The 20,361-nt window shown below is 37.8% G+C and overlaps 1 protein-coding gene across 2 annotated transcripts in view; it reads right to left on the bottom strand.

The window, feature by feature from the left end:
• The window catches only part of LOC145668959 (uncharacterized), a 590,098-nt gene that overhangs the window by 182,592 nt on the left and 387,145 nt on the right, over positions 1-20,361 (bottom strand). For both annotated transcript variants that reach the window (XM_081737250.1, XM_081737251.1), the window contains exon 3: positions 16,642-16,791. In XM_081737250.1, coding sequence (XP_081593376.1) covers positions 16,642-16,791 — 150 coding nt within the window. The remainder of the gene's footprint in view (positions 1-16,641; positions 16,792-20,361) is intronic.

A 20,361-nucleotide genomic window follows, 5' to 3' on the forward strand; every position in this document is an offset into this window, starting at 1 on the left:
GATGCCGCGAACAGTACACCAAATATGTAGAAGAACCATATTTTTTTCTGGTGCAGTGCTGGTTTCGGCTGTTTTGGAACTGATTCATGGGATGCTTAGCAATGATGACGGCGCCGTGGAACTTCGTATAGAATCCACTTCCCATCGCATGTTAACACCCTGTTCAGAAATGGATTCTTCCTCAGACGAAACAACAAAGAAACACAGGTATCTGCTCGCGTTGCCTTCTGGCCCGAAGTCAAATTATGTGGGACTCATCGACTTAACTTGTAGTGCTTCCCAAGTTGATGGAGGTGTTGCCGAATGGTTTCTCCACTCACACTGAATTGTAGTCCCAGTTCCTCACATGTCTGGCCATTGCTACCTGAAGATCTTCATTTTGTATATGTATTGGTCTTCCGGCTCGTTGTGCGTCTTCGAGTGTTTCGTCACCGCCTTGAACTTGTTAATCCACCGCTGCACTGTTTGGGTAGTCACGACACCCTCACCAAAGGTTCGGCATATCTTTCGCCTCGCTGGAACGGTGTTTGACCCCAGTTTGAATTCGTACAGCATACACGTTCTTATGACGCTCTGTGGAGGTCGCATGTTCACTTTGTCCTTACGCAAGTTCACGGTGTAACTGAACTGCCACAAACAAGTAGTATGTTGAATATACCCACACCAATAACCGACCGTCCTTTTACCTCAATTCGCACTCAAGCTACGGTGTGAGGGCCAATTGAACACAGACCTCCACAAAAAGCGAAAGAACTTCGTTGGTTATCTTTATAGTCATTGTATTATAAATACGAATTTTATTATTTGTAACAAGTTATGCTCGAAAAAAGAAGAATACTTTCTGTAAGGTAGAGCTCAGCCTAAGTTGGCCGTTTTTCAATGAAAATAGACAGGTTTCTCTGCAGTCATCAATTACCACGAGTTTAATGGGATTGTCACTACCGAAACTATTTGTACTCGTCACAAAGATTTCAATGTAATTGACAATATACCAAGGATATTATAAAATAGAGGATCTGCCCATGCAACAAACTCTTGAAGACATACATCACGGTTTCGACACTTCGACTCTGCCCACTCCGCCTACTAAGATCGCAGTGTTTTGAGCCAACATTCATGGCGGAAACGAAAGTAGCCAATCAGCCGGTGGTGGAAACGAGAGTAGCCAATGAGACGTGTCGATGCTCGGTTGTTTTTTGGTTTCGTTGAGTTAAATAGGATGAAGATACACATGGGCAGATCCTATATTTTATAACATCCTTGTAATATAGTTTCATTAAATCTAAAATACGCGTCAATTTATCTTGAACTTACAATATCATAGTACATTAGTATTTTCTATCAGAAATATATATTCAGCACTTTCATCTTTGAAGTCAGATACTTCTCAGCCCTTGTTTCGAGTGATAGGAAAAAAGAAGGTAAAAGAAAGAGAAATGATTTTTCGCTTATAGGCTACTTTCTTTCCAGAGGAAATGGTTTCCGCTATTTTTGGATCATTTCAATCGACGAAAAGTTCTTTTGTTGAGATTGCACACAGTGATGGCTTCATCTTTCCTTAAACCAATAATCTCACCTTCTCTCTCTCTCTCTCTCTCTTTCTCGAGGAAGTCTAAAATGGGTCTTTTATCTCTTGTTCAAAAGTCACACCACACCATGGACGTCCATGGTTTTAACTGAGAAGTGAGACATTCATTCTCAACATACCTACTTTTACGGTGTTTTGACAGGAAGAACTTTATACGGAAACCTCTTTCAAAGGTTGTCTTGATGGAACGTTCCGATTTCCCTTACGTCTTTTCATTTTTTTTTTCATTTTCTTTACACCTCCTTACACTAATCCCTTCTACGAAGCCAATGAAGTTATGGTACAATTCTATGATTATCTGAATAGCTTTGGGATTTGATATGTGACGAGATTTTTTTTGGTAACACGAAATGTAATTTTTACTTTCATGTTCTACAGTTATATCTTACTAAATGCAACACACTGAGCAAGGTTATGTGATAATCTATATATTAAAATACTACAAAAGTTTACATGTTTGTGGACGTTTATATGTCTACAGCTAATCCTTTCGACAGTAAGTTCTGGGGAACCGTAGGCTCTAGAAAGATGCCGTTTTCACTGATCGATTGCAAATTTTGTGTACATTGTCTAGTTCTAATTCTATATATATATAAACATGGCCGTTATTTCTTTATTATATTTTTTAGAGGTACACTGAAAGTATTGAAATTTTACGAATTATACGTTCCAACGTCAAATATTTGTATACAGGGTTTGTATATCTCTCAGGCGTTTGTTTCATGGCCAAATAGTAATGAGAAACGAAGGATGACACTTTCTCCACTTTAAGATGAATCTTTATTGTTTGGAATGTTTTACCCAATCAATACCATCTATCACTGACATTATAATTAACTGTGTATGTAATGTATTTGCTTATTATATATTGCATGCGAGAAGAAAGAAAATATTGATCATACATGAATTAAAAACTTCAACCGAAAGTAGGCTCAAATCTTGTAAACGGTGCGAGATATTGAAAAAATAATAGAAAAAAAATCTCCCCTTGTTGGTACCCCTTGCCGATTTTTTATTAAGACGTCTCTCGCTTGTATGTGTAAAGGGACACATACATATGCAGTGAGGAATGACAAGGAGATTCATGCTCATACGCAAATGATGCGCTGTATAGAGAGCGCGAGTTCAGCTAGTATATATATTTAAAAATCAATTACGTAACAATTTCTACACAATAAGCATGTCTTCATCAGATTTCCACTCCTGGTTACTTGAGAGTTGGTCACAACTTATATACGTCCCGGAGATCAACTTTTAGTTAGGCTCGGACCCTTCATTAAAAAGTAACACTTGTATTTTTCACTTTCATTTTTTGTAAAGCTAACCAAGAAAGTTCTGTCGCTTTTGTAGAGGTCTGTGTTCAATTGGTCCTCACACTATGAGTTCAGTGCGAATGGAGATAAGGCGAAGATCAGTTGTTGGTTTGGGTATATTCAACATACTACCTGCTTCTGGCAGTTCATTTACACCGTGAACTTGTGTAAGGACAGAGTGTACATGGGACCTCCACAGAGCGTCGTAAGAGCGTGTGTGAAATACGAGTTCAAACTGAAGTCACACGCCGCTCCAGCGAGGCGAAAGATATGCCAAACCTTTGGTGAGGGTGTCGTGACTATGCAAACAGTGCAGCGGTAATTTAACAAGCTTAAGGGCGGTGACGAAACATTCGAAGACATACCACGAGCCGGAAGACCAACACATGTACAAAATGAAGCTCTTTAGGGAAGAATTGAAGCGAACAGTGGCCAGACATGTTAGAAACTGGGACTACAATTCAGTGTAAGTGGAGAAACCATTCGACAGCACCTTCATCAACTTGGGAAGCACTACAAGTTGGGTTGATGAGTCCCACATGATTTGACTTCGAGCCAGAAGGCAACGCGAGCAGACACCTGTGTTTCTTTGCTGATTCATCTGAGGAAGGAGCTATTTCTGGACAGGGTGTCGACATGTGATGAGAAGTGGGTCCCATACGAAGCACCAGTGCGCCATCATCATTGGTAAGTATCCCATGAACCGGTTTCAAAACAGCGAAACTAGCACTGCACCAGAAGAAAGTTCTCCTATGTGTTTGGTGGACTGTTCGCGGCATCGTATAGAGGGAACTACTACCAGCTGGTCAGAGCATCAATGCAACTGTGTACTGTCTGCAGTTGAGCTGTGTTCAAGAAAAACTCAAAACTCTGGATCCAAAACTTCTGAATCGCAAAGTGGTTCTCCTGTTACAGGACAACAATAAGCCCCATGTGGCTAACACGACCCGAGACACCATTCTACGCCTTTGATGGGAAACACTATTGCATCCACCATACTCCCCGTGCACTGCACCTTCTGATTATCATCTGTTCCATTTCTTGGACATTCACCTTATAGGACACCAGTTAAAATCCCTAGTAGAGGTGCAAAATGTACTTCTTCGCTTCACGAACCACCAAGTTCTAATGCGATGGAATCTGTGACCTTCCAGAACGTTGGCAAAAGTTGTCGACGCTGATGGCGACTATTTTTGATCTTCCAGGTACGTCTTAGGTGACATATCGATGTTGGAAGGTGGTGGGTGAAAAAGCGATATAACTTTCTTGGTTACCTTTATAGCTGCACACGTGTCCAATTAAAAGGTTACTACTTTGCTAGATACATTCTATCCTTTAATAATCCTTGATGTTGTCTTATTAATGTGTTCTCTTTCTTTCTTCTTTTCTTTCTTTTCTTTAAGTAGAATCTTTTCCCATTCTTTGTTTATCACGAGTTCTGCATTCCAGTTCATCACATTGTCTCCTGCCTTCATAATTCCCATGCTTTTTTTTTTTTTTTTTTTTTAATTTCTCATCAATGTTCTGTTCTCTGCTTCTATGACCTCTGCTCCTTTCCACCATATTCTGTTGTTTGTCTCTTTCTGATGCTTTGCGTTGTTGTCCCTTTTTAATCTTTGATCATCTTTGTTCTGTTTTATCCATTCTTCCATCTTTTCTGTTTCTCCTATGTAAATTTTGTTAGGTTGCGCATTCTACTCTATATATTAACGTCTTTGATCTTTATCCACTATTGCGGGCCGCGGTGGCTCAGTGGTAGAGCGTTCACCTCTAATCCTTGGGGTCCTTAGTTCGATCCCAGTTGACGTCAAGTGAGCTTTGTGGTGGACAAACACCGTGTGCGTGGATTTTCTCGGGGTCTCCCGTTTCCTTCCACTTTCTTCATTCTTCCATTTCATTCATTTCTCTTCACCGCCTCCTTTAGCCTAACCGGCATAACCATGTGACGTAAAACTTAAAGATTTCATTTCAGTTTTTTTCTTTATCCACTATTATTTTTCTCTTGGTTTTTCTGACTACTTCAATTATTTTGCTTAATCCTTTCCTGTACGTTCTAGTTCTTGCTTTCCGAAGTATCCTCGTTATCATCTCTGTTTCTTTGCTTTGGCTCTCTATACCAAACCATTATTTTCCTTCTTGTAGGTAACAAAAGGCAAGCAGAGGAATGGCAAATGAAGGTCCACAGAAAGAACCCCGCTACGACTATTATTATTATTATTATTATTATTATTATTATTATTATTATTATTATTATTATTATTATTATTATTATTTATTATTATTAGTAGTAGTAGTAGTTAACGTTAGTTGGTTGGATTTCGGTTTAGCATACTCTTCAGCACCGAGACTACATGAGATGTGAACTTACAGTTTGATACAAGATCCGAACCATCCAATTTTATTGCTCCCTCACAGGGGATCGAACCCGTGCCCTTGTACACCAAAGGCACGCATACTAGTCACTTTTTTGTTTTTAATTCGCTTCAACCGGGAGAGGTGTCTCCATGATTCTTCTTATCAATCTTATCAATATTCTACTTCATTCTCTACGACAGGAAACGTACACAAAACCTTCGGGGACAGTTAATAATGCCACTAATGGTAACACAAATTATTATGGCTGTTATTGCGAGGAGTGATCGGAGAGTAAGTTTACAAATTCTGCAGTGAAACGTGTATACAGCCAAGAGATAGTACATTTATTAGGTTATATTTCGACATAGTCTCCATATTGGTTGAGGCACTTGTTGGATCGTGGGATGAGTTTGAAGATTTCCTCCTGGTAAAAAAAAAAAAAAAATCCTGTCCTTGTGTGTTCAGCTACGTTGTCAAGAAACATTTCACCTCCTTGTCTCAAACAAAGCGACGACCTCGTAGCGTATCTTCCTTCAAGTGCGGGAACAGGTGAAAATCGTTTGGAGCGAGGTCGATGATGTCTGTACAGATGTGAACACGACTGTAGGGAGAGTGGTTGATGACGACCTAGCAAAATTGTTCAAACAGCGTCATGTTCTTCTGGGCTGTATGTGGGCGCGCGTTATCCTGAAGGAAGATAACACCCTCAGTGTGAAGTCCTAGTCGTAAATCTCTACCAGCTGCCGGTAAATTTCAGCACGGTTACATGTTTTACCTACGCAAATCAAATAGCTGAGCGTACTTCTTCGCGAGACCAGTTTTCCAAAAGAGTCGCCATTTGTGTTTACCTACGACTAGCACCGTAGGTGACGGGAGGCTGAAACTCTGCACAGTTGCCAACTCTATGTAGTAAAATTACCGCACACTCCTTATTCGTCTATAACAGACGAAATTCCACAAATTACGGCCTTGTAACCTTAGTTTCTTACCCTCGCTCGTATTATTCATTACGCACAATGCGTTATCCATTAGTTTATGAAACTCTACTCATTACACACAAACATTATCCACTAGGATATCTGTTGGGAATGTAGTTAGTAATTCGTTAAAAAAAGCGTTCTGGTTTTTAATCACATATGCGGTTCAATACAATTGCCAGAGAATGTACTGTGTAAATAGTTATATTTTTGTATGAGATTTAACGGATGCTGTTTATAGGATTTGTGATATTAGTTTGACTACTTTATGTAGACATAATCAGAGTAATTGTTGTGAGGATTAGGCTAATGCGATTTAAAGATACTTTCTGGATAACCATGGAAGCCTAATAAAGATCTGAAACTTACTCGACCTGTGTGTGTGTTATATGTCCTCAGTGGAGAGTTCATATCAAGAGCGATACGAACATTTAGAACCTGGCTTGTAGTACATCTATCTATCTATCTATCTATCTATCTATCTATCTATCTATCTATATATATATATATATATATATATATATATATATATATATATATATATATATATATATATATATATATATATATATATATATATATTGTATATGTATTCTCGTTGTTCCAAATAAATATTACTATTTGCCTTAGTCCCCTGTTTCCTGTTTCATTTAGTAGATTTGGTCGTTACACAAGGTTCAAACAGCATTATTTTATTATTTCGATGTAGGCCTGTCTTACTAACCAAGGATGGAGAAAACCTGCTCGGAATGAAATTTTCTCCAGAAAGCTTGCAATCCTTGCGGAACGTCCAGATCCTGTCTTTTGCCTTTGGTCTTGTCTTCCCAGGAGGTATATTGCTTTTTCAAAGACCAAAGGCGAAGAAGAAAAGAAAGACAGGAAGAAAAAAACGGGAGAGTTGGCGGGAAAAAGCCGAAATGGGATTACGATCTGTGCGATCCGTCATCTCACCAGCGACAGAGGATTATGACCTAAAGCCTAAGGAAAAAGGCTGGGTCATTTATTGCTGCCATTCGAGAAGGGGGGCAACAAGGGGGGAAGGATGCTGTCGGCGCAGCATCCTGACGGAACTTTCCATAAGTGACATTTCAAGTAGATCGCGGAGACACCACTCATAAAAGAGTCCTGCAAAGCGCTTAACACAGATATTATGAACACTTTTCGAGAAAGAATATATAGTTTCCAGGCGAGTCGAAGGTAGTTTATTACTCATTCTGTGCTGTGACATCCTACGCCAGACAAAAATAGTCTTCTAAATGTGCGGGACGACAAAATTTTTACAACAAAAGAATAAAAATCTTGTCAGTGTAAAAGAATCAATTTCAAAGGATTAATTTAATAATTTTGCATTCTTTTTGTCTTAGCAAATGCGAATTAAAAAGGAAAATCTCTAATGTATATATATATAATACGGCTACAAGTAGATTGCTTTCCTTTATCAGTCGGACAAGATTGAATATCACGAGTTTACTTCGTGTTTAGCGGAATCAAACCGTGCTCTTTTTGATTTTTTAAAAAGTATGGGGGCCAATTATGAATATGATTTGAAGAAAATTGTTAAGGGGACAGGAACAATAACTTGGGGGGGGGATATTTCGACATATTACTCGATACATTGTTTTGTACTTACGTCTTTCGTCAACAGCCAGGCTAGAGCTCCCTCGTGGCTTAGCGGTTAGATTACGCGTCTTTGGTGTGGGAGATTCGGGTTCGATTCCCAGTGGAAGCTCATGTGACTCGGGTCTTACGTTCAGCCGTAGGTCCACGTCTCATATAGCCTCGCTCTGAAAGGGACGCTGAACTTTGGTCTTTGAAAAACTTAAAATAAAACCAAGGGCATCCATCATTAATAGTGTAATGTGACTGAAATTAATTGGTAAAGGGTAAATGATATTTTATTAACTTGATATTAATATTTTGTAAATTAGCATCGTAGCATATATATATATATATATATATATATATATATATATAGATAGATAGATAGATAGATAGATAGATAGATATAGATATAGATATATAGATATAGATATATAGATATAGATATAGATAGGAGTTTTTCGCAGTTCGAAATTAAACATTTCGCATTTGAAATTATAAATTTCGTATTTTGTCGCATTTTGAGATATAAAATTTTTCATTTTATCGCTAAGTAAATTATTTTACAAGCTCTAATATACAAACTCTAGTATAGGCCCAATATAATTAATAAATAATAATACTATTTATACTTAGGACAATGAAGTTATTCTTAATGCAATTACTAACAACAAATTACTTCTTTCTTCTTTTACAAGTCCAAAAACTTAAAATTCACTAGCACAGTATCATCACGATTGCCATCTCGTAACACCATACATTGTATTAGCTATACACGAAAAACACATACACATGCAAAACAGGGAAAAACATACATAAAATATATTAGCGCAGTATCTTCTTGTATACCTCGCCTGCAAATTATTATCCTGATGAAAAATGCAGCATGTTGCACGTTTCAACAGTTTCTCCTTTCATTTGTAATCTCCCATTATCAAACTGTATTAAAAAAAAAAAAAAATACACTCAGTATTCGTTATTGGAAGCTATATTGCAAATAGGCATAAGTTACTGAAACTTAAAATTTCCTCCCCTTTGGATCTCTGTACAATCAAAATATCCATCACACTGACATTGCTATCTTGACTCTGCATCACAACTTCCCAAGGGCGCCCATCAGGGGAGGCAAGGTGAGGCGCTCGACCCCCCCCCTAAGAGGAAATTGTACTTGAGAATATCGAAAACCCAATAGAATTTTTACATTGTTTACAGCAAAATTTGAAACTATATTTGAAACGTCGCTTATACGTGTATATATAAGTTTTCGACAGATCGAAAAGCGAATGCTTGAGTCTAAAAGATTATTGAGGCTATGGAGCATGTAACTACTAGCGTTACGTCGGCAGTGTTCTGTTATGTGCCCGATAAACCAGTATTATTGACAGCTCCGGTTCTCGACTCCTGCTCTCTGTTGAAAAATCACAAAGATATAGACATTTAATCAGGCTGTAGTTAAAGAGAGAGTCATACCAGATTCAATCCTTGTTCTTTACATTTTGTATAACAATCGAAATTAACGGCTTGTATATGATTCATACAGTTACGAAATGTCTCAATTACTGCTCAATTTACGAGTGTATCTTTCTGTTTCATGAGGTAAGATACTTCGGTAGAAATGGACTCCCTGCACAATCAAAAGACCAGGGCTGGATTAACCCATCTGGAGGCCCGGAGCTAGAAAAAATATGTGACCTCTGCTGATTTCACCTAATACATTTCTGTGAAGTGCAGTAAGAAAATTAAGGGAATATGTTCGATATTTTTTGTTATATTTTATGTTATGATGATAATTGTATCTTCGTGATTCTTTTTAGATACCCAGTTAGGATTTTGATAAGAGTGGAAGCCCTGTCCACCTGGAGGACGCGGGTTGTAGCCCCCAAGCCCCCCCTTAATCCGGCCCTGCGAAATATTCTCAACTGATCATCCAAAGTATGTTTTTTTTTTTTTTAATTTGAGTCAGACATGGATACAAACTACCTGAGATTCAACAATCTTCTTTTTTTTTTAATTTTGTGAATATTATCATTTTAAATTATTTCCGTTATTTATTACACAAAGTAATACGAAAATGAAATTTTATACTTCACAAAAGGAAAGAGAGATTATCCTTTCAGCACTTCGCACGAAACTCATACTTGTCTTTCTGATTGCAGAAGTACTAGGATAGTTTCTACCATATTTATAAAGAACAAGATCAGAATATGTGATAAGATAAAACCACCAGAAGCAGAAATAGCTATTCCAGGTTAAATTATGTCTCTCTCTCTAGTGCACCAGGAGCACTTCATACCCTGAAGGGTCAAGAAACGGTGGTTCCCTTTGCTATTTACGGAGATATCGATCTGGAAGTTTCGACATTGGCTCTATAAATAATTCACGAAGCTAATAAAGGAACAAATTACTATTAATGCTTGCAATGGGTAGTAGCATAGAATACATCTTAACCATTCTATTTATATAACACACACACACACACACACACACACACACAGCAATACTGCCTATATAATTAGAATTTCAAAGCTTTTAACAATTTTGTCAGTTGGCTTCAATTTCATAATTTAGAAACAATTGAAAAAATAAAGATTCCTTTTACTTCGCTTCTAAGCTTGAAAATAATATTAATTCTATCTCTATATATAGGTAGAGAAAGGAACCTCATACGCAGGGCCGGATTTAGGAGGGGTGCAAAGGTGCACGTGCACCCCTTCTTCGTTGTAAATATACACTACCTAAATTGAGAAGCTAGCAGTGAAAATAGCAACACTTTCCGAAAATTACTGCTGTCATGTTTTCGTTTGGGCTTAAAACAGAGAGAAGTTTTGCAAAATCGATAGTTTAAGTCAATTTTCTAAAAGTTGAAAGAAAAAGATTCAATGAACAGATATATAGCATTACCAGGACATTTCCTCATTCACAGCATAGATGTCTAAAGGAATTTGTTTAAAAAATTCCAATTCAATTCAGATGTACTGGTAGTGATTGGTGCACCCCCTTCAGAAAATCCTAGATCCGACTCTGCTCACACGTATAGGGCTATATGAATGCATAGATAAGAAATATAAGGAACGAAAATTTTACACCAATTTTAAATTTAAAATTGAGTTGAGTTGAATTTGAGTTTAACGTCCGTTTCAGCAGCGAGGTTATATGAGACGGGACCTACTGATTAACGTGGAATCCGAACCACGTGAGCTCCCGCCGGGAAATTTTAAATTTAAAGATTAGAATTATACATAAATATCTAAAGTGATAAACTGATAAAGTTGTATAGTACTTGGATAGTACATTTACGAATAAATATTCCTTTCTGATACTGGTAACACAGGACTTATTTTCAAAAAAACTGAGATATAATTTTATTGCTTTTGCACAAAGACACTGCTCCCGTTTAGTTAAATTGAATTGATACGGGTCATAGGTCACTTGGGTCACAAATTTGTCTGAGACACGTGGTTCTAGGCCTCACTTCTTAGATCCGGTCTGACCCGAAACACCTGGTGACATGGTCAGATACGGACAGGGCCTGACTGCTTCCAGATCATCTGGGTCTCGGAGTTACAAAGTTTCATTATTGGTCAAATGGTTGGCGCATGGGTCTTTTGCGCATATGCGAGGGTAAATTAAAAACAATGCCTCATGCTATAATTTTTCTATTACAGCTTCTGGATTATCTATGCATGATACATTTATAGGGGTAACCTTACACTACTAATATGGTTTCTTTTTCAGATTCTGCTTAGAACCATGGATCTGAAACTAAAAAAAGAGCCGTCGGTGAAGAAAAGAAAATTACTCAAGAGAAGGTAGTCCACTAAGAAAACCCATAATCGCTTGGAAACTGTTTGTGGGGACGATGTAATGGGCATCAGCAATGTGTAGCGTTAGGTAAAGAAGTGAGGGAACAGAGAAACAGAAATTGCAAATACACTGAGAAGCAGCCGGCCGACATCAGTCACAGATGCAAATCAAGAACTTGCTGATGAATTGATTCAAGTAGACAGGAGCATTGCAAATCAGAATGTTACTGATGCATTGAACGTCTCGTATCGCTCTGCCTAAAGAATAATTGTTGACTTGGGATATTATAATGTCACAGATTTAATGACTTGGATGAAGTTATAACAGCTTTAAAATCGTGGGTGAAGAAGCAAATTCCTGATTTTTTTTTTTCAAAATAGTTCTGTTGCCTGGGTTCGACGATGGCGTAAATGTGTTCAAAATCATGGAGAGTATGTTGAAGGTATTTTTCTGTAAAGGACGGTTAAGGCTATGACCTGTAATACCTTTTGCCGTTATATGCTCATTAATACATTTCTTTTTACTTTTTGATCCATCCTCGTAGTTCAATATTCGATCCCCGTAGAAAACAGATTTTTCTGCAACGACCCGTATTGTCAGGTAATAAGTGTTTTGCTAGATCAAAAATCAGGCATTGAGAGTCAATGACTAACCACGCATCATATACCTATGCATACGTTATACGACAGGTCGTAATCCTTCGTGAGGTGTACCGTTACACTGTAAAAAATCGTTGTGTTATTTCAACGACATGCCTATGTATTAATACGATTGTGTTAAAATATAACACAAGCAAGTGGTTAGAACAACTCACTCTCCATTTGGATTTGTGTGTCAAATGCCGGTAGTTGAAATGACACACAGCCTGTGTGTTAAATTAACACAAGTGTAGAATCTTCGGTGTTGTTTTCTGCGTGATTGCCAAATATGTTGGGCATCTAATTATAAAGGCTTATGAATTGAAGCTACAGACAAACACAGTAGAAAGAAATACTTAAACAAATCCAGATATACCCAAAATTTCAACATGCAAACCGCGCGACGTGTTTTCAATTGTTTTACATAATGTTTCTGAAGAAACCCTAACAGCACAAGATGTGCTAGGCATGTGCCATTTAGGTGTTCTAAATTCATCTCCCACATTTGATGCATTTATTGCTTCATTTTCTAAGCGATTGTGTACTAGAAGCAACAAACGCATCAGCTTTATTAGATGGCAACTGGCGCCGATCATTTGAAAGTGAATATGGAAGAACTATAAAATAAAGTAAATAGACAGTCGTCACTTTGTTATAAAATTAGGTTTACATGGCGAGCAGATTTTATCTTATCCTGAACGGTTATCGTCGAATATACACGGCTTAAAGGAGCACTGTGATTAGCCAAATTCAAAAGATCTCAACAATTTATCCCTCTACAAGCGACGTTTTCTTTATCGCCTCCGTGGCCAAGTCGGAAGAGCACGTTGCTAGTAATTGAAAGGTTGGTGGTTCGTGTTACTAGGGCACATTTTTTTTTTTACTTTTTTAAAGTGTTTTTGTTTTAGACTCAACATAATGTACACACATTACGGATATAGGCGATTTAACATATTTTGAGGGAGTAATTTTGTGGTTCATTAACGCTTACGGCATGGCTCAACACTGACTGTGTGTTAAAGACGTAACACACCCCCTGTGTTAAACGCCAACACCGCGGAGTATGTGTTGAACTAACACCGCATAGTGGTAGTCACGCTGGAACTACTGCCCTGTGTTAAAATTGAGTTGAATTAACACAACCATTTTTTATTGTGTAGGGAGTCTTGTTTTGCATAGATAATTGCAAACGAAATTTTAAATACAGTAAATATCAGTATAACAAAATTTTGGAGACCCTCGAAACTAATTAGCTACCGTCGAATTTTATTATACTGAAGTAAGTCAATTCTCAAGAACTAATTTAATCTCATATCCACCACAGGATCAATATTAATTAAACATGAATTTTCAGAACAAAGACTTAAAAAAGCTTTATATTTATTAGATAAGAGGAACTTAGATTAGTTGATTTGGAGTTTAGAACACAACTAAACTAGGGAGAAGAATCTATTAACGCCTGCTATAAATATTCGTACATTTAGTAACTGTTCGATAACGGAAATTAAATAATTGCAATTTATCTATTTGAGATTTGTGTAGGGATGCGTTCGAGTCGAGTCGAGACAGAATTTTCCTGACAAAATTCGAGTCGAGACACAGCTCTTCCAATAGAAAAATATATATTTTTCGAGTCGAGACATCACTTTTACAGCACATTTTCGAGCCGAGACAGTCTCAAATCTTGTCTCGTGCGCATCCCTAGATTTGTGGCTTCCCCTCTAATCATATGCTTATACTTGTGTTGTTACCGTAGAATCAAACTATAGCTCGTTAAATAGTTTTCTTTTATCTTCAAACTTCAAAATCAAAGGAACAAGCGTTTGAGAATATCTGGGTCTAGCAAAATTTCCTCATCTGTTAAGGGTCTTCACTACAGCGAAGTTAAACTACCGCTAATTTTAGAGTTTTTCTGCAATATCTTCAAAATAAATAAAGATATTCGAAAAGCAGAAATGTAGTGAACTAGACAATACGATTTTGCATGTGATACCGTTATCACAACTCATCTATCTGCTTTCGATTTGGAACTGTAGATAGATTTAGCGTTTTTTTTTTTGTTTTTTTTTTGCGGGTTTTGTAATTAACGGCATACCAAAAGCAGTTAGGTGAATTGTGATAAAGGTATCCCATGCAAAATCACTACGTTTCTGCTTTTCGAATATTTTTGTTTGTTTTGAAAATATTGCAGAAACACTCTAAAATTAGCGATAGTTTAATTTCGCTGTAGTTAAGACCCCTAAATCAATGCCTTGTAAGCTTTTGTTTTGGGATCTAACAAAAATAGCAGGAAATAAGCTTGACAAATAATCAGATTGTACCGATATCTGAATTTGGGATCTCCTGCTATTGAAATTCAAGCTTTTTGCAGATTTTTACTAAGTCTTTTGTAGTGTAGTTATTCTTCTGTACTACATCAAGTGCAGGATCTATACATTTAAGAAGACGTAACACATTTTCAGCTTTTCATTTTACTGCCAGATTGCAGACCTTCACAGCCGAATCCATTTTCTTAGCATATTTTCACAATTGTTGACCAACTGTTAACATATGCACTTTTTCAAACAATTTAGAAAATTCAATCGTATCTCTGTTAGTAGAGCAAGTTTAGATTCTGCAACTTCTCTATATACCGCACTCGCAAACTGATCGTACTTGAAATATTTTACAATATTGACTATATGTATGTGTCTATATATTAGGAGACAATGACTGTATTTGGGGCCGCAGTGGCTCAATGGCAGAGCGTTCACCTCTGGTGTATGGGGTCTCTGGTTTCATCCCAACTCTCGCTAAGTGAACACTTTTGTGATGGACAAACACCGTGTGCGTGGGTTTCTTCGGGGTTCTCCCGTTTCATCCCACTTTCTTCATTCCACCATTTCATTCATTTCACATCATCACCTCTCCTTTAGCCTCGTCGGGATAACCATGGGACGTAAAACTTAAAGATTTCATTTCATTTCATTTCAATGACTGTATTTCATAATAAGGTAAGTTTAATAAGTGAGCTAGTCAATCATATGTAATAACATGAGTCTTACCTGAGTCTACCACTTTATCTTCGTAACACGTATTACGCAAAAGATGTCTAAAGAATTTTTTTAAAATTATACTAAAACTTCGAGTTGATTGAGTTGAGTTGATTTTAGTTTAGCGTCCCTTTCAGCAGCGAGGCTATATGAGACGTGGACCTACTGATTAACGTGGAATCCGAACCACATGAGCTCCCGCCGGGAATCGAACCTGGGTCTCCCACGCCAAAGGCGCGTACGACTAAAACTTCGAAATTCCCTAAAATGAAATATTTTAACACACATTAAACAGGGAAAAGAGAAGGGGTATAAAAATAATGTCCAATTCTGAACATTTCGTTATACTGGCTTTGTTACAGCGACATTTTACTGGATACATATTTTTTTTCTGGAACAAGTTTCTTGTGGTGTTCTCTATTTTCATCTTGGGACGATCATGACAGTTTACAAAAGAAACTTACTTTTAATACCAAGCTTCGTTAACACAAGTCAAACAGCATTATTTGAGTATAAAATATGACAGCCAGGGCCGGATTTAGGGGGGGGGCGTGCAAAGGTGCAAGTGCACCCCTCTCGTTCTAAATATACACTACCTAAAGTCAGAAGCTAGCAGTGAAAATAGCAACACTTTCCGAAAATTTCTGCTTATATTCATGCTTCCGTTTGGGCTTAAAACAAAGGGAAGTTTTGCAAAATCGATAGTTGAAATCAATTTTCTGAAACTTGAAAGAAAAGGATTCACCGAGAACAGACACTTAGCATTTGCAGGGCATTTCCTCATTCGCACTACAGATACTTAACGACATAAAAAAAAAAAAAAACTCCAATTCAATTCAAATGTACTGGTATTTATTGGGGCACCCTCCTCAGAAAATCCTGGATACGACTCTGATGATAGCATATTAATTGACCCTCTGAGAAAGAAAATGATCAGTCTACATTGTTTATAATACACAAAAGGAACAAATCTTTATTGAATTGAAGTAATTAATCTATTATTAAACGGCGTAAATTAATCTATTATTATCAAACATCTTGGCGGCGCTTCAAGTTCCCTTTAAATGCTGCTAGCAAATCAGAGGCCTGCGGTATTGCCATGTTTATTTTGTACACATTCACTTCAGTCTATTTCCTGCCACCTGATCACGCTGTAGTTCGTCTGCTTAGCCAATTCATAGTCGCACCCCTTTACCACTTGGCAACGTGGCGTCAGAGCTTGCGTTTTATTCGTTTAACTGAAATGCCAAGATGTTTGTCACAGGCTTTAAAATTGAATTAACCAAAAAACTTAAACAATTTACAAAAAAGGGGGAAAAAAAGTTGAAACCTTACCGTTACAATGGGCTGCTACGACCTCCAGCCTGTATCGTGATTCGGGACTGTTCGGTTCCAGACGGGGTGAGATGTTCACAAGATGGCCGCGCTGCGTGTACAGTTTTAAAATGTCGTGAGGACCAGCCTCAGCAGCAGCGCGAAATAGATCTGTAAAATAGAAGGAAAACAACATTATCATTAAACATGGAATGATTAAATGAGTTCTGGAAATCGTTACGGAACATTCAAGTTGTAATATTTTACGTTTATCAAATGTTTCGTAGTGGTAAGACTGAAGAAGTAATTGATGTTGGACTACATTTAGATTCTCAGTTTATATTCACAAAACATGGCAATGAGCTAGTTAAGTACACACAAACTTACCTTCTAAGACAACACTGACCTTTAGAAAAGGCTCTAAAATTCACACTTTTCAAATTAGATTTATAACGCATTATTCATTCCAAAAATGCATACGCATATATGAGAACAGCACATTCGCATTCATACATATGGGATATTTTCGGTTTAAATAATACGGGATACTTCTATCACAATACCATGTGTAAGTATTCAGTCCCTAATTTTAATTCAACTAATTTCATTTCATAGTAGAACACAGGCCCGCAACCAGATACAGAAGTTTGGGGGTGCTATGAATAAGATAGGGAGGGCCAAGTCATTAAAAATTCTCTTACAAATATCTAAATTGTGATTTTTAGTATTAATAATAGCACTTTCTATTGAGGTCTGGAGGGAACATGAAAAGTTTAGGGGGGCCAGGCTCCCCTGGCCCCCATCTAGTTGCGGGCCTGGTAGAACAGCGTCATATGAAGTAAGCCGTACTTGATTATTACCGCGTAGCACTATCTTGCTAGACAGCAGTTATGTCTGTTATATATTAAAAGCGTATCCGAAAAGTAAGATTACAATTTCTATAGGCGGCGAAGTAAAATTTTCGTGCTTAAATTTGCTATCAGTGGCGGATCCAGGGGGGAAGGCGATCGGGGCGATCGCCCCCCAGAAGGGTAAACTTTCTTATTTTATATATAGATGCAAGGAGATGCATTGTCGCCATTATTATTTAACTTCGTTCTGGAATACGCTATAAGGAAAATCAAAGATAGCAACCAGGGCCTACAGTTGAACGGTATTCACCAGGTTATGGCATATGCTGATGATGTAAATTTAGTAGGGGATGATAGGAGAACAATAGAAAGAAATGCAGAGATCTTATTAAACGCTTGCAGGGACATGGGTTTAGAAGTAAATGCAGAGAAAACTAAATACATGGAAGTGCGTCGGGACCGGAATACAGCAAATTATGGATGCGTTAAAATATTAAATAATACTTTTGATAAAGTGGATAGTTTCAAATATCTAGGATCAATATTAACAGAGGAAAATCATATTCACGAAGAAATTAAATGTCGACTGAAAGCAGGGAATTCGTGTTACTATTCGGTTCAAAATCTCTTGTCGTCGCGAATTCTGTCGAGGAATTTGAAGCTTAAAATATACAAAACGATAATCATGCCTGTTTTTCTGTATGGCTGCGAAACATGGTCACTTACTCTGAGGGAAGAACAAAGACAAAGTATTTGAGAACAAGATCCTGAGACGAATATTCGGACCCAAGAGGAACGGGAATGGGGAACGGCGGAAACTTCATAACGAAGAACTACATAATTTATATGGTCTACCCAACATTGTTAAGGTCGTCAAGTCTAGGAGGCTTAGGTGGGCGGGTCATGTAGCTAGAATGGAAGAAAGTAGAAACGCTTTCAAGTCTTGACTGAAAGACCGATCGGAAAACGACCATTAGGAAGACCTAGGCGCAGATGGGAGGACAATATTAAGATGGATCTCGCAGAGATAGGAATACAAAGTAAAACCTGGATGCATGGATGCAGTTAGCTAAGGATAGAAGTCAGTGGAGAGCTTTTGTGAACGCAGCATTGAACCTCCGGGTTCCATAGGCCATAGAAGTATATATATATAACCCATCACAGAGTTTGGAGCTCTTAAAATTAGCTCTAAGTAGCAGTATTACAACCCTCCGCCCCCCCAGAAGTCCGTCCTGGATCCGCCCCTGTTTGCTATACTGGCTTTCGTTGTCAGCTGTCCGTTCCTCATTCCTACGTGAAGTCTAGTGCGAGTAGCACGTGTTTGATATGACTGCCAATTTAAAATCCTGCCAAATGTGAAGTGCACTATGTGATACGTTTCCCGCAAGTACACGATAAGTGTGCAGTGGATATTTAAAAAGTATTCGTTCCTTCATTTTGTACCTATCGACTTCCACGTGTTTCTTCAACTAAAGAAGCAACTTGCTGGACAACACTTCCACAACGATGAAGAGACCAAGAACGAAGTTGAAATGTGGATCCAGCAGCAGGGACTAGAATTCTATGACTGTGAGATACAGAAGCTAGTGCCCTGACTTAATAAGTTTTTGGACAATAACAGTAATCACTTCGGAAAATAACTTCTGTTTCACTAAATACGTTGTAGTAGAAATTTTGTCAAATACACATATATATACAGTATATATTTTAAAAATAGTAGTCATACTAACCTTACTGTCCGGATACGCCTCGTATCTAGTTGTGGAGGTCGGTCGTTGAGTGCAGAGAAGAATAGAGTTTGGATATTCGAAGAAAAGTATTTCGCGCGAAAGCAAATGAACAAAAAGGGCGAATTTAGGAAGATACACAACGTTCAAGTTTACAATACTACAAGTGACTGAATATCATATGAATAATGATATCCGGAAATCTAAGCTGAGTGCCATTATGCTGCTCGTATAAGTAACATCTGCAGAGCGTATAGATTTCTACAGGTGAACGAATATCATACAGGTATTGAAGTCTACGTCTAAGATGAGTGTGAAACTCCGCTCGCATGAATAAGACGTGCAAGGTGTATAGAGCCATACAAATGACCGAATATCATACGTATGATGAAGTCGAAATGTTTAAGATGAGCGTCACTCGTGTGGACAATACGTACAGGGAGCATCGAGTCATTCAGATGACTAAATATAACACGGATAATGGAGTCTAGACATCTAAAATGGACGGATGATCTTGTTCGCATGAATAGTACGTGCGAGGTGTATATAGTCATGCAAATGACCGAATATCATACGGATAATAAAGTTTAGACGTCTAAGATGGGTGGAATATACTGCTCGTTGAGTTGAGTTGATTTTGAGTTTAACGTCCTGTTCAGCAGCGACGCTATATGAGACGTGGGCCTACTGATTAACGTGGAATCCGAACCAGATGAATAATATGTGCAAGGTGAATATAGTCCTACATGTGACTGAATATCATACGGATAATGAAGTACGGACGTCTCAGACATGTGGAAAAAGTCGCTCGTATATGTAATATGTGTAGGGATATAGAGTTCTACGGATGAGCAAATATAATAGGGATAAAGAAAAAGAAAGTCGTGACGTCTAAGATGAACACGTCTCTCGCATGTATAACATGTGCACACCATATAGACTGCTACAGGTGAATGCATATCGTACAAATAACAAAGTATAGACGTCTAAGATGGGTGGGATATGCCGCTCGTATGGATAATATCTGCAGGACATATAGAGTCCTACAGGTGACCGAATATCAAGCAGCAAATGAACTCTTGATGTACGAGAACCATTTCTCGTATAGATAATATATCTATAGACAAGCAAACATCATACAAAAAAATAAGTCGAGAGGTCTA

This window comes from Thermobia domestica, chromosome 13 (genome assembly GCF_964235325.1).
Source record: "Thermobia domestica chromosome 13, izTheDome1.hap1.1, whole genome shotgun sequence".
Classification (NCBI taxonomy): Eukaryota; Metazoa; Arthropoda; class Insecta; order Zygentoma; family Lepismatidae; genus Thermobia; species Thermobia domestica.